Source organism: Necator americanus, chromosome V, assembly GCF_031761385.1.
Source record: "Necator americanus strain Aroian chromosome V, whole genome shotgun sequence".
In the NCBI taxonomy this organism is placed as follows: domain Eukaryota; kingdom Metazoa; phylum Nematoda; class Chromadorea; order Rhabditida; family Ancylostomatidae; genus Necator; species Necator americanus.
In genome coordinates, this window is record NC_087375.1 from 6,941,847 (window position 1) to 6,958,854 (window position 17,008).

The window sequence follows — 17,008 nt, forward strand, 5'->3', positions numbered from 1 at the left end:
CCAGCCTTGTGCACGCGCCGCATCTTCCGGGCCGTTTTTCACGGTAGTTAGGAAGAAATGGACGGAATCACTCCCCTCTCCGTAATCTACTATCCCGTATACAAAGACTCCACCTGAAATCCGTACCACCTCAGATTCGTAGGGTGGTGCCTTTAAGTACATCCAATGAATAGGCTGCTGAGGGGACCGGAGCGTGAATAAGTGTGCACGTTCAAACGTAGCTCGTAGGTTCTCACGCCGTTTTTAGGAGAACTAAGAGGAATTGAGCGAGGCTACATTCGTTTCCGAACAGCTCAAACTTTGCGTTCTCCCTCTGGCTTCCCTAAGACGTCAGTTTTTCTTTAACCGCCTTCAAGCTTTTGACTTCAATTTAAAAACGTTTGAGGCTTACGAACGAAAGTACACCTTTGCAATGAATTGCTACGGCTGGCCGATGTGTCAAGTCAGTGTTTTCATCTTCCTTGTGGAGTCTGCTACCAATTTATACAATGAGAAAGGATGGAAGTGCACTGGTTGGCACAAGGGCGATTTCAAACCATCGACCGTGCAATCAGAGCCGAATCTCATGCTAATTGTATACAGCTATGCTCACAGTTGAATGATTCAACACGCTCCGTTCCAAGCTCCACCACTCTCACCGACTGCGCCACATTCGGCCTTCTGAGTCCGTAAATGTGGCTGAAGTTCACTGAATTTGAATTTCATTTCAGCTTCGCGTTGAAAAAAGCCAGACATGGAGCTCGGGGGTGGAGGGAGAGGGAGAGAAAGAAAAGAACGTATCGAAACATCTACCTGTGTTTAGCTGTGAAGATAGCCATATACTATCAGCATCGGCACTCCTACTCGAATATTAGAAGGCAGTTTAGAGATGTGATGGTGGTGATGAGCGCTGTGGCTGTGCACGACACCGTAAGTTCCGAAGCACCACCTAAGGGACATGTTCGTGGAAATAGTCTGGATTGTAAAAGTCGTAACAAATATTCTGATAGTATTGATAACACAAAACCTTCTCCCGAGAACCATGTAATATTTGAGTATGATCAGTTTTGAAGTTGTGGGTCTATTGAGTGGTTAGATGCTTTTCTCTAGTATTCTTTTTCTTTTAGGTGTATCAGGTGAGGGGGTCCAACAAATACGTTTAAATGCAACCAATCAAGATCATTCATAGAGTAACTGTTAATAAATTTCAGGAATCAAAACTCCAAACTCGGATACATGCAATGGAAGAAATTTCATTGAAAAATATATTAAACCTGCCTACTTTTTTGTTCTACAGGGTAACTGTCACGTCTACATATCACGTGCTCCTTTGTCACCGAAGCAGTTCTCAAAGGTAATCAGCTATCATATTCTTCCAAAATGAAACAATCTATTCTTTAAAATTCCCTGCTTACCCAACTGCACCGTGCTTCATGTCGTTTTAACCCTGCGTAAGCGGCGCAGTTGAGCTAGCTGTTTCAATTCCGCTAACTCTAGTTATCGCTCCATTAAGAGCGAAGCAACTCTATGCGCCGAAAAATTAAAATCTAGTAAACCGATGAATGAGTGAGCTCTAAGAATTAGGGAATGATTCTGATATTGTCATCATGTTCAAACATTCACAACCAGCATCACTCTGCAGAAATAAACAATTGAAAGCGGTCGTACCGGCCGTAAGCCTTTTCTGACAAAAAAACACCACCACAAAAAGGATCCCTGCAGTCGGACTTCCCATAGTTGTGATTCAAATACCAGATTCTCGACTGTTCAGGAGAATCCGGATACAATCTCCTACTTGATCACCTTGATCACTTTGACTCCCATTGATCTTCAAACTGGTTGAACGGGTGCCAGTAACTTTTCCGTTTGTTCATTTTTTTCGTGGCCCAGGGGTCCAGAAGGAACCCAGTCGCTCACGGCTCTACTCCGATGGTTGAAACGCACCAACGGCCCATCTTATTTTGCTTTTCTTGCAAATGTACAGCGACTCTAATCTTCGGTCGCTTAGAACGGACAGAACTTCGCATTCCGTCCCTCATTCGTGTGAAACGCGGGACTCCTAACATCAGTCTTTCAATTCTATGACACTGACGACATCTTCTCCGTGCTCGCGAAGTGCCCAGGTTTCTGAAGCATAGGTCAAAGCAGGGAGTATGGTGGAGTTAAAGAGGTAAGGACATAGTCGAGTGTTCAGCACATTCTCAATGCTCTTATACGCTCCCAGGGCGCTCGTTCCTTTCTGTCCAGCTCGAGCTCAGTTCGTTTTTTATCCTCATTTCCCGACCCAGATAAACTTTGTTGGTGCATTCGGCGATGCTGTGGTCAATTTCATCACGGTACCCTCCACCGGATGATTTCCACGTCCAGCGTAGAGAGGAGGGTCTCAGGAATTGTATCTTAGATTGTGCCTTAGAATTGTGTCATAGATCCTAGATGAATTGTCCAAGTCTTCATGATCGACCCAAAAAGCCTCCCTCTCCGTTCATTCCACTGTAAACCGTAGGTCCCAATGTGAACTACCTCAGGTGTTCTTCTGGGGTCAATTTTGGCGGAGATCACCCAAAATGACCTTGCAGAAAGTATGGTGTTCTGTGTAGAACTTCTCCTGGTCCATATAGAAAGCTTCGACATCTTCATAGCTTTATGTTGGAGCATAAGCGACGAAGATAGTCAAAGCTGGCGTTGAACCACATATTCTGATCCGCAAACGTCCAATTTGGGTCGTGAGTTGTTGGTTCTCTGGAAGAGTCGATGCTCTATGCAATTCTCGTGCTGACTTGAACAAACAGCCCTACTGTTGTATGTTCCTAAGATCAGTTCTTCTCGATATGGCACACATACACATACGGAATTCAGTGAGTGAGTGTTGAATTCAGTGAGTTGTCTTGGTCACTCTGATTAATCTTCCTGGCTTGTCTAATCATATCTTCAATAACTGCTTCCGATTCAAGCTACGTACGTTATAAATGCAGAACATCATCCTAGTCGTTCTCCGTTTCGGTAGTCTAGATGACTCCTGCTATCCTGCGTTTCCTGAAACTACCGTACCAGGCTTTTTTTTCAAAGCTAGGGGACTCTTTCTTACTACATGCATATAATTTTCAAAGCAGTGGGTGGGTTGCGGTCCTCTAACCCCTATGAGTTTTGGGAAAACGTTGCGCTTTCCTGGAGTGGACATATGGAGCGTATTTATTAGAGGTGACTCCAAACTGTCTCGTTTGCATCTTCCAATCACTTGATTGCAGAGTTTTGGTCGAATGGATAGAAGGATGTTATGAGTCAGTCCCGGTACAACAGAAACAGGAAATCCGTCTATAAGAAATTTCCCACAAAATTGACATATTGAGGTCTCTCTGCGAAAAGATAGGTTAAAGGTGTAGAGCACGGTGAATGATAAGTTTATCAGTTCCTCCTAATTATCCTAAAACGACTGAGGAAATGACCTAGTCGATATGCGATATGATATAACATGTAACATGATTCACGCATCAGCTTCCCATTTATTAGTTTTACTTTAATAGGCTTCTAGAGGAAACTCATTGATTTTCGTCCATCAGCACAAGCGTCGCTTATACAGCGGCGGGACGTTATAAAGTGCCAAGTAGGAAAATTCGCTCGACAAGTCCGTTTCTCACGCTGCTTTTCTGAACAATTAGGAGAAGTCATGCACTCCACACTTATGAACTGCACCCCATCTTATCGAGGGAGAGATCCCACCATCGTCATTTTTCTGATACGCCACCTTTAAATTGTTTTCATTCATATTTTCCACCTGTACAACTATTCCAGCCATATGCACAATGTGAGTTTGAAGAATCTAATTCAATCATTTTCCCTTGGAGTGATGATTCTCTAGCAATCATGAGAAAGGAAGACCAATCCTACTACACAAGCATGTATGTCGTTCTTTTCGTTCTTCGAAGATATATTAAAATCGAACGAAACGGATCTCGTTCAAGATATTTTGAGTTCACTCAACTATACGTGTACTTAAATTTGAGCATGTGCAGTTTTTTTCGCCTGAAAAATTCTCTTTTTAAGAATTCCCGTTGCAAAACTGATCAAATCCAAAAGAACTGTGGTAGCGTCAATTGATGCAATAAAGTTGATGAAATTTCCCGTGATTGAAGTTCTTTATTCTGCTCAGTTGTCAACGTGTCACCGTAACACTATAACGGTGCGTTTTGTTTTCGGTCTTCAATTTACAAATTCAAAAAAAGCTTATCTTTTTCTGGTCTAGTTTCTCCAAGAGAAAAAATTAGCGAAGCTGCCAACTGTAAAAGAGAAATAGATTTTTAGGAGAAAGTTTTCTGCTATAGGATCAAAACACGAACAATAAGAGAAATTGAATTGGATTTTGTGAATCCCTCATTACTGTGAGTGATTAGGGCGACACACATTAACACTCAGTTAAAGGCATCACCCCACGAATCTGAGGCGGTACGGATTTCAGGTGGAGTATTCGTATAGGGCATAGGAGATTATGGAGAGGGGGTGATTCCGTCCATTTCTTCCTAATTGCATTGAAAAACGACCCGCACGATACGGCGCGTGCACAAGGCTGGCGCGCTCTAATCGAACTTCTTGGAGGAAATAGCGCGCCGGAACGCTCAAAGCTGTATCTTTCGGGCCGTTTTGTAGGACAATTAGGAAGAAATAGAGGGAATCACCCACCTCTAGAATCCGTACCACCTGAAATTCGTGGAGTGATGCCTTTAACACACTGCAATTATTAAAATGACTATGGAATTGTAGGGCAGTAAGAAAGGAGAAGATGTTGTTCTACACTTTTCCACCAGAAACAATTTCATCCTATTCAACAAAACAGGGCAAAAATTATCTTTGGGTAAGGTTAATCTATGAACGTTTCTGAGAATATGATTCAAAGTCCCATTTATAGGTTAAAGGTCCATACAATTCGTTATATAATGTAGATATCGAAGATTTAAAAAATCCACAGAAGAAGGAAACAGTTGCTTATATATTGGATCGCCAGGTTAGCATACCATTCTATGTGTGTTCATTTTTACTTTCACTTTCTACTTTTACTTTCTGCCATTGATGGTTAAAATAGTCACGAACACTCATTGTACTTTACCTGATCATTGCACATAACAAAAAAAATAGAAGACTCCTTGGAAATAATTTTCAATGATATATACGTATGAACATGGTCTCCCTCACTAGAGGGATCACAGCCGGCTAGTCGCGAGGCAACGTGGCGCGTCCCCGGGTGGCGGATAGGGGGCTAATCGCGGACCAAAAGCGACATTGTGCTTGCCCAGAGACGCAGGTGGATTCAGGGGATGGACTCTCTGTTTCTGCTGAGCCAGGACTGACTCATGACATCTTTGTATCCCGCAAGTCGGTCCGGCCAAAAGCCTGCAATCATGTGACTGGGAGGTACAAAGGAGGCGGTTCGCAGTCGCCTCCAACAAAGAACCTCTACATGTCCACTCCGGGAGAACGAAAGTTGTCCCAAAATCTCATGGGACTAGAGGCTTGCAACCTGCCCATGGGTTTTAAAATTTTTAAGCAAAACACAGTAATAGAAAAGAGTCTCCTGATTCCGGAGGAAAGCCTGGTACGGTAGCGCCAGGTAGGACGGGGTTGCAGGAGTCATGTAGGCTACCAAAACGGAAAAGGACTAGGGTGGCGATCTGTACTTATAATGCACGTACGCTTGCATCGGAAGCAGCCATCGAAGATCTGATGATGCAAGCCAAGAAGATCAAGTACGACGTCATCGGACTGACCGAGACGAGACGACGTCACCCTCTCAACGCCGTATATGAAACTGGAGAAGAACTGTTCTTAGGAACATGCGACAGTAGAGGTGTTGGTGGAGTTGGCGTCCTCGTCAACACGAGAATGGCAAAGGACATCTTTCGAACAACTTACGACCCGAATCGAATGTCTCCGGATGAGAAAATGTGGTCTAACACCAGCTTTGACTATCTTCGTCGTTTACGCTCCAACATCAAGCTACGAAGAAGAAGTCGAAGCTTTGTATATGGACCTTGAGAAGTTCTACCGAGAAGATCATGCCTTCTACAAGGTCATAATTGGCGATTTCAACGCCAAAGTTGGCCTAAGAAGAACGCCAGAGGAACTTCACATCGGGACCCACGGCCTACAATGGAATGACCAGGGGGAGGGGCTCTCCGAGTTCATCATGACGACTAAGACCATCCACGGGAACTCGAAATTCCAGAAGCCCTCCTCTGCACGCTGGACGTGGGAGTCACCCGGTGGAGGGTACCATAATGAAATAGACCACATCAGCGTCAATAAAAGGTTCTGCCTGGTGGACGTCGCTGTTGTACCAAAGTCCTATACGGGATCGTACCATCGCTTCCTCCGAGAAAGATTTTCCTTCACAAGGAGAGCAGAGAAAGCCGTCAAGTTCAGAGAGAGAAATCCAAGAACTACCATTAACTAGGATCTCTTCGCTACGTTAGCAGGCTTTTGGGAAGATTCCGCAATGGACAACATCGACGAGGAATATGACCGGCTTGTTGAACACCTTCACGACTGCGCGAAGAAGGCTGAGAGTTTTAAAACCACCAAGAGGCGCCTATCTCTTCAAACTCTTGAGCTGATACGCCAGTGTGGAGCAGCACGAGTCGCAGGGAACCAAGAACTCACGTCCGAGCTCGCAAGGCTTTGCAGAGAGGCGGTAAAGGAAAACCTTAAAGAGAGAAGAGCAGAAGTGCTGGCTGAAGCTGCAGAGGCGGGAAAAAGCATCCGCTATGCCCGTCGAGACTTCGCCAGTCGCAAGACGAGGATGACTGCTCTCCGGAACCCAAAGCGAACAGCCATTGCATCGAGAAGGGGGATGGAGAAAATCATCTACGACTTCTACTCTGATCTCTTCGACAGCCATGTCCACTTGCCTCCTCACCATCTAAGGGAAGATGGACAAGTCATTCCAGAGGTTCTCCCGTCCGAAATACGACATGCTATCATGTCGGTAAGAAATCGTACAGCACCCGGTCCCGACAGAATAAGACCAGAACACCTGAAGAGTCTTCCAGTACTCATCAACACCCTGGCAAGGCTCTTTACACGTTATCTGTCGGAATGCAAGGTTCCTAAACAGTGGAAGACCAGCAAGACCGTGTTGTTGTATAAAAAGGGAGATCCACATGACATCGGCAACTATCTGCTTACTGTCTCTACAAGCTATTTACAACAGTGATCCTTAATTGGATTGAAAAAGTCTTGGATGAAGGACAGCCATGCGAGCAAGCAGGGTTTCGAAAAGGATTCAGCACGACTAACCACATTAGAAGCCTTGGACAACCAAAGCGTCCCTACTCAGTACATAAAGATACTTCGAGAGTTGCACAGCAACTTCACGACCGGGAATTTCGCCATTCTACAAGAATATCATTATTGACGTGAAAAACGGGGGTCCGACAGGGTGATACAACCTCACCCAAAGTATTCACAGCCACCCTCGAGAACGCAATACGAAAGTTGGAATGGGACGACATAGGAGTGAAGGTCGATGGTCGGCAGCTACACCATTTGCGCTTTGCTGATGACATCGTTCTGATAACACTTAGCATCAGCCAAGCGGAACGAATGCTGACCGAATTCGACGAAACATATGGATGCATCGGTCTTCAGCTGAATCTAGACAAGACGATGTTCATGTGGAACGGATGAGTCTCCTATGCCCCATTCACGCTCAACGGAACGAGCATATCCGAATGCACCAGCTACGTTTATCTGGATCGGGAATTGAACACGATGAACGGTCTGACCCCCTGGGCTGGGCAGGAGGAGACGAGCGGCTTGGGGACCGTATAAGAGCATCGAGGATGTAGTGAAGAAGACCAGGAATACCCGGCTCCGTGTTCACCTCTTCAACACCACTGTACTTGCTGTTTTGACCTTTGCTTCGGAAACCTGGGCATTTCGCAAGCAGGAAGAAAGCGTGGTGAGCGTCACTGAACACACAGATAGAGTGATGCTAGGAGTATCCCGTTTCACGCAAGTGAGGGACGGGATTCGAAGTTCTGTCCTACGTCAGCGATCGAAGATTAGAGACGCCGCCGCATTTGCCAAGGAAAGTAAAATAAATTGGGCAAGACACGTGATGCGCTTTAACGTTGGACCAGAGCCGTGAGCGACTGGGTTCCCCGCGATATTAAGCGCACTACAGGAAGATCGCCGACCCCATAGTCAGATTTCTTCATGAATTCCTTCAAAGAAAAATATAATGCTCTTCGTGTCCTCGCGAAAAGAGGAACCACTTGGCTACTCTGGCACGCGATCAGGACAAATGGAGGAATTACTGGCGCCCGCTCGACCAGTTTGAAGATCAACGGGAGTCAAGGTGATCAAAGTGATGTACGTATGAAACGGGAGCACCTTAAATGCATCACCCCACAAATCTGGGGTGGTGCGAGTTTCAAGTCGGTTATGCCTATACGGAATCATGGATTATGAAGAGGAGAGTGATTTCGTTCATTTCTTCCTGGTTGCCGTAAAAAACGGCCCAGAAGATACGGCTTCGAGCGTTCCGGCGCGCTACTTTCTACAACAAGTTCGATTGGGGCGCGCCAGCCTTTTGCACGCAAAGCATCTTCCGCGCCATTTTTTATGGCAATGAGGAAGAAATGAACAGTATCACCCTCCTCTCATTATCTACGACTCCGTATAGGCATAACCCACCTGAAATCCGCACCACCCCAGATTCGTGGAGTGATGCCTTAAAGGATAAAATGTATGGGGAAATTGAGGGTGTTAAGATCTCTCCCAAGGACAGCTAAGATCGGGAGTGTAGATGATAAATACGAGCGCCCAGATCTCCGCCGAAAATCCAGAAAAAACAGCATGCGAAGTAGCCTCGCCGCACCGAATCCTCTCACGAGACATCTCACAACGTGTCAAGCCCGCAAAAGCAGGCATACGTAAAGCATTTGCTAGACAGCGCACAACAAATCCACTGATGCCGCTTTGCCTTCAGCTCGGTGGACGCAGATGCTGCGCACTCGCATACGTAACACGTTTTTGGGTACCTCGTAGGGAATTTCGATCGACAATGACGCTTCCCACGTAGTTTTTCCTCACGATTATAGTGAAGTTTGCCTCATATGGCGTACATACTTGTAGTCTACATGCCTAACTCTAGCTTTTTGACGAGAAGAGAAATCCCTACATCGTCAATTTCGTAGCATGTTGCCTTTAATTTTTTCAAAGTAGATTGCTTAACAATAAATAACAGCAATCACAGTAATTGTACTATATAACGGACGGATAAAACGGACGTATGCGGCACGATTATAGAAAATTCGCAGACATAAATGGTGTCGCTGAACTCTAGGTCCGCAATCCAGTACGATATCCACGACATGTATTTATAACGCAATCACCAGAAGATGTGCACCCATTCTGAACTGGTTTTCATTTGTTTTTCTTCCACAGGATCATGGAATTCAGTATGATAAAATGGAAATCATCTACTCCGATGAAGGTGGAATGATCACCAAACAATGTGGAACAGCAGTAAAGTGCATTTACACGTATAATAGTATCCTATATAAGGTTTGTCTCAATAGGTATTATCCTATGTTTTCGAAAAAGCTTCACAGTTTCTTTAAATGAAAATAAATCCGCTGCTTCTCTTCTCTGCGTAAAAAGTACAAGGTGACAATGACCGATGAAGAAGAAAGATAGTAATGAACGATAGCAACGAGAGATGACATTTCATTTTTAGCATCCGACTGGGACATCAAAAAGTTCAAAAATATCTTCACTTTTAACACCAACTGCCATGTAAAGTTATTAAAAACCTGAGGATTCTATCCAAACTCATTAGAAGACTGGTTCATCTTCATAAAAGATTGGAATATTGAAAATAGTTTAAATCTGATAACATAAACAAAGAAAATTGTGTTAAAATTAGACATTGGCTTACGCAGTAGTACGAAAAGAATTAAGTATAATCAAAAAAAGTGAAAATAATGGATTTATTGTTTAGCCTGGAGAGCTGTATTCTGAATGTCTCTACAATGAATCTGATGGAATTTTTCCCGGAGTTGTTGCAGACGTAGGAGCTAAAAGTATGTCTAATATTTTTGATGCTCACATTTATTTACGAGAATATAATAGATTAAAGTGTACAGTGTATTAACTTGCAAAAAAAAATTGCAATTTTTCATTACAGTAAAACCTCATTCCACACTTGATATACATTCCACACACCACGAGAGCACACACCGTACGATACGGTTTAATTTATTCTCATAATTTTTTTCCTCGAAAATAATCCAAATTCACTTTCAGGTTGGACGCTTGCTTATGTGCCTATCCAATTCTTAGCGCTCATCACATTTTTCTATTTATGTTTCTTCTTTTTCATAACTTTTAAACCATACCCCAATAGTAATCTTGTCGAACTTTCTGTAAGTTGTTTTTTTTTAAGTGTACATTATAATTTTTTACCATATAGAATAGCAATCCAGTAGATGCTGTTTTAGACCCTGATGGAAGAAGAAATTGCTCGTCTTTCTATACTGACAACAGAAGCAGTTAGATCAATGACGGTACGATATTCACCCTTTTTAAATGTATTACTTACTCTTCTATGCCAAGAAAAGTTATGCAGATAGACACTAAACATTCATCGAATCCACTTGGCATATTTCTTTAATTTCGATGATCTCCCTCCTTACTAAAACTAAAGTCACTGAACTGAAATATGGATTGCTTGATGCCGGTACGATATCAACTGTTTGAAATAAAATTCGTCGCAGATCGAAAAATCAAGGAAGAAATCGGAGTCAGTTGCTTTGAAAAGACATCCTGAACTCGGCACGCCAGGATCCTCTGAAGATTTGTGCTGTCCTGGAACCACCTGCTATTCTTGGCAATGTTCCCATTGTCGTAAACCTGTTGAGTGAGTATATATACTTCTTTTAGAAAATAAAAAAAAATAAAATAAAATAAATAAAATAAAATAATTTATATGTATTTGATTTAAGTAAGAATGTGGAATCAAAAGCAGGAGATTGCGTAACTCATTGGAAATCCGTGTTTTGCGTACCACAACGGTTATCTATAAGCTGATCTTAATAAATAAGAGTACTTGAAAACAACAAAATCAAACTCGTATAGGTGACAGTAACTGCTTTAGTAAAGTAGCTATCCAGTAAGGATTTCTATATTTTCTGGAGATTTTACAGGATACCGTCAATCTCGGCGAGATTACCGCCGTTATTCCACGCACCTCGCTATCAAATCGAACGTCGCGTACCACAGACGGACAGCAGTCGACTGAGAACGAAATCTCGAAGTGAAACGACGGGACAAAAAAAGGTAGTGTTGTTAAAAAAATTCAAAATCTCCTCTACTAATCCAGAAAAAGATGGATAAAACACCATTGGCTGCACCCATGCCTCCAACGTTACAGCTTACTACGGGGAGTAGAACGACGTCAATCCACAATATGACTGCAATTTTGCAAGTTTATATGTTTATTTGAGTGACATAAGTTAGAGTGCTAGCGTATGAAGACGATAGAATTGCTCGCATTCCATCGCGTAATAAGTTGCATCGTAGGAGGTACAGGTGCAAACGAGGCCGTTTCCCACGGCTTTTTCCGGGATTACTATGTGAAATTGCGCTATCACGCTCATAGTCATGAACGAAACTCCTTCACTCCTATCTATTAGTGCAGATATTCCAACACCGTCAATTTCGTGATATTCTGCTCTTGAAAAATATGCCCTACACTAACATCAACAGGGATCTTATTCCTTAATATTTTCCACTCACAACATTCCAGACAAAGTTTCCTTACATGTTTATTCCCAGTTTTTTATTCCTACTTATTTCAACCCCCTCCACCCTTCTTTCTTTGTGTTCGGTTTCATGTGTACATTGCTATTATATGTTACAGTAGCAGTGTACGCAAGAACTTACGATAGTTATTAATTCTTACCTGTTTATATGTTTTGTTTATATTGTCAGATCAAGTCCGTATACGGTATGCGCATCCATGCGGAATTGAATAGCCAAAAATAAAATCCAACTGTTCTGAAAGCAATTCTTTACTTCTCTTGTTTTCAGTACGATATTCGAAATTTCAAGATCCAAATTTCCAAATTCTAGAGAAATATGAAATAATGAAGAGAGTTTTAAAGAAAGAGCACTAAAAGAAGATAGGAATAAAACTGTGTTCGTTAGAAAGATTATTTAGAATAGAAACAATGAAAACAAAAATTGATTCTCCAGTAATATTTTTCGAAAAAGAGGAACTAGAGATTGGTGTAATTTGTCTAAAAATGACGCGAAAACAAGTATTAACTCTGTTGCTTGAAGTAAACTTAAAAGTTAATCAATCCGCTTGGGATGCGCACCCACGTTCACATAAATTCAGAATCGTTTGAGGTTTACAAACCTGTAACTGGCCCATACGATGACTTGCGGTGGCTAGCCGACGTGTCAAGTCAGTGTTTTTATCCTCCCAGACAAGTCCGCTACCAATTTATCTATTATTTATTTTATTTATGAGGGATGAAAGGCTTGGTGAGCACAAGAGCAGGTTCGAACCTCCAGTAGATCGTGCAGGAAGCGGAACTTCTAACCGCTACACTACATCCGTCCACTCTGTCGCTTACTTTATTAAATTTCCTATCGTACTGTGAGTATGGGGAGAGTGTACTGCAGTCGTCAAAAATCTCAAAAGGTTCAACTGTGACAATACAATCGATGGTTCGAAACCCACTTATGTAACTACGCTTTTCACTCATCCGATGTCGATAAATTGGCAACCAGACCTGTTTGGGAGGATAAAAACACTGTATTGACACATCGGCTAGTCCCAGGCAAGTTACTGTAGGGCAGCAGACGCATTCATGAACCTCAAACGGCTCTGAATTGAAGTCGAATGCTTAGACGCATTTCCGCAGGGATTGATGGCTCTGCCGTGGATACTGTGCTTTTGCTTGAACTACATATAGTCGCAATGAACAGATTTTTGATTTATTTTGCGAGATATTCGGTTAGAACAGAGAGAGAGAAGTTGTGCACGGGGAGACAGTCTTTCGTACTCATTCTCCAAGAGACCTTACAGCAGCGACAAAGGATAATTGAAACATGAGACAGGTGAATTTTTATGTACCATGAGTTACCATGCATGAGTTAATGATTGAAATCGGAACATCCTAATGAGACCAAGATAGTTCTAATGGCATTCAAGGTATTTCTAACAAGGAGAGATCTTGTTTTCCACAAAAAAAAAAAGAAAAAAAGAAAAGATAAGATACTAATAATCGTCGGGAATCTCTCCAAAGCAGAGAAGTTGCTCTAGATAAATACGGTATCGTACCGTATGCCTAATTCAATCAAACGAAAGAGTTGTAAATATGCAAATGATATTTCGTGAAACTTCCTTTGCAATCTCTTAAAGAGAAAAGGCGAATTTTTAAACATTTTTAGACTCAAATGTTTAACACAAATGCAAAATCGACGGCTACAAAATCTATGGATCCAGGGCAAATGGCACGGTTAAAGGTAAGGCACTGCGACATTACCTCTATTTTCTTAAAAGATTATCCCAGTTCGTAAGTGATATTTTGTTCACACTTACTTAGACACTTAGATGATGATCTCTTGGAGTCCATTCTAGCCTTCTTCTAGTCCATCTATCATCGGTACTTCTCATAATTTGACCGAAGTATCGAAATTTTCCACTCGGTATGTATTCCGCTCGATCGCGGAGACGGAACTTGTCTCTTAATTCGAAGCTGCGAAGACTTACTAGGTGTTGCCTTCGCCAGTTAACAACATAAGGCATCACCTAAGGGCTCTGTGAGTAGCAAGTAACTTACTAGATGCGGCAACGGTGTCTGTCCACGTCTCCGCTGCTTAATAGAGAGCTGGAAGAAGTGTCGAGCCCAACAGATGGGCGCGGAGATCTTCATCCATCAGTTGGTCCGAAGCTTCCTTGACGGATGCCAATTCTGCCAGCACTGCGCTCAACCCTCTATTCAGTTCCTCCTTCAAGTCGTACTCCAAGCAGTCGTGAACAACTTCAGTTTCCAATGGGTATCTTGCGGTGACGATAGAAAAACTCCATCGTAGAAGTGCGTCGATCGTAGCAATTGGCGTCGACGATGGTTATAACAAAGGGTAGGCGTCCCGGCAAACCTTTATGACCTTCGACACGGTCTGGATGTTGTCCACTCAGCTGAAACCGTGATGGAATCCAGCTTGTTCTTGAGGTTGGTCCTCATCCAGCATCCCAGGTACTCGCGTTGAATGATCTTAGTGAATATTCTGTACAAAACGACCAGCGAGTTACCACAAAGTAATTTCGAATGTCCTTTCGATCCTTGGATGAGCTTTCAAAATCTTTTATACGTGTGGGATGCTTTCCTTCTAAAGATTGCATTGCATGTGCACCTTTAGAATTACATAAAGAGGACGGCTACCAGCTCGACGAAAGTCTATAAGTCTGCTGATATAAGAACAAATCCGGGAGCTGTGCCAGGTTTCATGCTCTTGATTGCGACTCACACTTCCAAAGGGAGGATCCATGGAGCTTTACCAGTGGGAATGATCGGGCTTGACACAGGAGATGACGAACGGAAAAGGTTCGAATAAAACCTCTCCGTGATTGTTCCCATCTCACGACGAAAAGAGGTGCGGATCTCGTATTCGCCAGGCCGTTAGCAGGATATTATATTCGCGGAGGTCCCTGCGACACTTCTTACGACTTATCTTTTTTGCTTTGCTACCAAAATCTTCTTCTGCCTGTATTTCCAAAGATGCTCCTGCAAGGTTTTCCTGCAGGTACTTGCCGCTCAATGTGCTATGCATTCGGATCAAACCTCAGAGTCCTTCTTTCCTACAATTTCTTGGTAGTTCTCGAAATTCGCCCAAGGTTTGTCGTGTGAGGGGCTTTGAGTTACGTTCCCTACAGGCTCGCAGTTCTCTGGGGAGCAGGTTGTTGTCCGTTTCCTTCTCGATGTACCAGTCACTTTGGAACAAGGAGTCCTTGAGTACGCAATCATCGTATTCAAGACGACTTCTTTCCCCCTTCGTTGCCGATAGAAGATGATCTTTTCCATCGTAGGTCGTACTTTTGCACGAAGGAGACGATAACGAGAACCACTACAAAGGGAAGCTACCGAGATGTCAGTTAGACACTACCAAAGATTGGTGAGTATGTGGTCGATCCCCGCATGAGTCGTGTCATAGGGCGATTCCCATATCCACCAACCATGATCATTCCCTATTAAGATAGAATTCCTATGAAAGAGGCGAGCAGCGGACAATAGCTCGGAGATACGATTGCCGTTTTCAATCCCGTCGCCTAGTCCAAATCCTCCAATCCTATGTTCCTCTTCTATGACTTTTCCTAGATTTGCGTTAAAGCCTTCGACAACGAATTTGTAGAAGGATTTCTCGTTGCGGATCACTTCCTCCAGCCCCTCGTAAAAGGCGTCCAATTCGGATTCATCAGCTGCTGATGTTGGTGAGTGGCAGCTGATGATGTTAACGGATTTTTGCATAAGGCAAAGGAGAAGAATGGCCAAACAAGATGACATGATCTCACGAAGATCGAAAAGATGGACGACAGATGGGTGCACAACAAAACCTTCAACGCCTACATCTCGCGACGGGACCTTCTCCCCGCCAAATGACGAAGTACCGTCAATCATCTGTAGGTCGCTCCTTCCGCTCTGGGTCTCTTCCAGAGCAGTCACATGGAATTTGATACGCCCTACAGCTCCGAGAAGGACAGTAGGTCAGCGTCTGTGGACAGTGTCTCCATGGCGAGGCACGTGTCGCCTTGATCTAGAATCGAAGACGTCCTTAGCAACCTGAGATTTGATCGCCTCTCACCGGTCGCCATACCGTCCGACATCTGAGGCGGCAGAGACCAAAGTGCAAAGTAATGAGGCAGTGTATATGCTGGAATGGAAGGTAGACTTTTCCCTGTACTACTCAGCCTTACCATGGCGAGTATGCATGGATCAAGAAGCCATGTTTGCTGAGACGGTAATGAATCCTAGCAGTTATTAACTTCCAGCTAAGCTTCCAATTCCGAGAAGTCGGTATGTCGGATGTGTCGAACTTGTTCTCAGCTTGAGAAACCCTGTCAGAGGACCTATCTCAGTTGTGCATTGGAGTTCGACGCCTAGAGTCACCTCCACGCCACTACAAGGCGGTAAGCCGATGTGGAGGATGTTATATTCATAGAAAAAACCACGTGAACGAAAATTAGTATCCAGATAATTATTCGCATCTCTTGCTTCTGACCTACACTACCTTCGATTTGGAAATTTCTTTCCAAAGTAGTACAGTTTCGGAAATTTCACCCAGAATCGGTTGCAACCGGTTTTCGATGGACTTCCAAGGTTCCCATTTTTTCACAATAACGGCAAATTATCACAAAGCTCTTGTCTGGAATTTCTTCTCTAAACGTGTCAATTCAAGGTCCAAGAACGTCAAGAATTCTTAAAATTCTAGACGATCACTAAATTGATACGCTGCTGCTTTCTCTTAACTCTCAGTTACAGCAAGCTCATATGTCAAGCATTACACCTATCAACGACAAATATGATCAGAAGCCAAAAGGAATGTCGACGGAGAAAAAAGGAGTTACTAGGACTGAAAAGAAGAAGCTTCCAACTAGAAAGGCAAAGGTGACTTTTTCACGCGCGAACGGCTTGTCGAATTTCTTTCTAAAATCTTTGATGCTTGATTTCCAGACAAAAGGACCATCTCGAGAGAACTCCAAAAAATACGCAATGATACCGATCGGAAATTTTAGGCCGCAAACGAAAGGTCACAGTAAACAATACAGGCCAACAACAACGAAATGAAATTCCGTTTTATACATGAGAAAGTAGATGTTTTTCAGATATCTTTTAGTGTCTCTTACTACTTTTATGTTCAAATCTATGAAAACTACAACTAATTACAACTACTATAATGCTTAACAAATCCTTTTTTTAACTGAAGAAGTCACATACATGAAGTGGACCATAGGATTTTTATTGGA

The 17,008-nt window shown here is 43.1% G+C and overlaps 3 protein-coding genes across 5 annotated transcripts; 2 read left to right on the forward strand and 1 right to left on the reverse strand.

Moving 5' to 3' along the window:
- Positions 1–882: 882 nt before the first annotated feature.
- RB195_013164 (uncharacterized protein) lies at positions 883–16,829 on the forward strand (the record flags this gene model as incomplete). Of its 3 annotated transcripts, XM_064202856.1 has the most annotated exons (17): positions 1,076–1,115; positions 1,191–1,333; positions 3,769–3,875; positions 4,021–4,156; positions 4,279–4,355; positions 4,735–4,825; positions 4,880–4,975; positions 9,418–9,537; positions 9,974–10,055; positions 10,160–10,213; positions 10,279–10,397; positions 10,473–10,538; positions 10,749–10,891; positions 11,178–11,310; positions 13,435–13,509; positions 16,524–16,649; positions 16,716–16,829. In XM_064202856.1, the coding sequence occupies 17 exons, from the start codon at positions 1,076–1,078 to the stop codon at positions 16,827–16,829; spliced, it is 1,722 nt and encodes a 573-aa protein (XP_064058738.1). The 3 variants fall into 3 exon arrangements, with proteins under 3 accessions (XP_064058737.1, XP_064058738.1, XP_064058741.1); XM_064202858.1 differs by lacking the exons at positions 1,076–1,115; positions 1,191–1,333; positions 3,769–3,875; ... (2 more) ...; positions 4,735–4,825; positions 4,880–4,975 and having other exon boundaries at positions 9,442–9,537; XM_064202857.1 differs by lacking the exons at positions 9,418–9,537; positions 9,974–10,055; positions 10,160–10,213; ... (5 more) ...; positions 16,524–16,649; positions 16,716–16,829 and adding exons at positions 883–988; positions 5,798–6,421 and having other exon boundaries at positions 1,107–1,115.
- RB195_013165 (uncharacterized protein) lies at positions 6,464–7,180 on the forward strand (the record flags this gene model as incomplete). The annotated part of the gene is made up of 1 exon (XM_064202859.1): positions 6,464–7,180. The coding sequence occupies one exon, from the start codon at positions 6,464–6,466 to the stop codon at positions 7,178–7,180; it is 717 nt and encodes a 238-aa protein (XP_064058739.1).
- RB195_013166 (uncharacterized protein) lies at positions 7,268–8,901 on the reverse strand (the record flags this gene model as incomplete). Its single annotated transcript, XM_064202860.1, has 4 exons — positions 7,268–7,360; positions 7,510–7,620; positions 7,850–7,937; positions 8,849–8,901. 4 exons carry the CDS (start codon positions 8,899–8,901, stop codon positions 7,268–7,270), a joined length of 345 nt encoding a protein of 114 aa, XP_064058740.1.
- Positions 16,830–17,008: the final 179 nt, after the last annotated feature.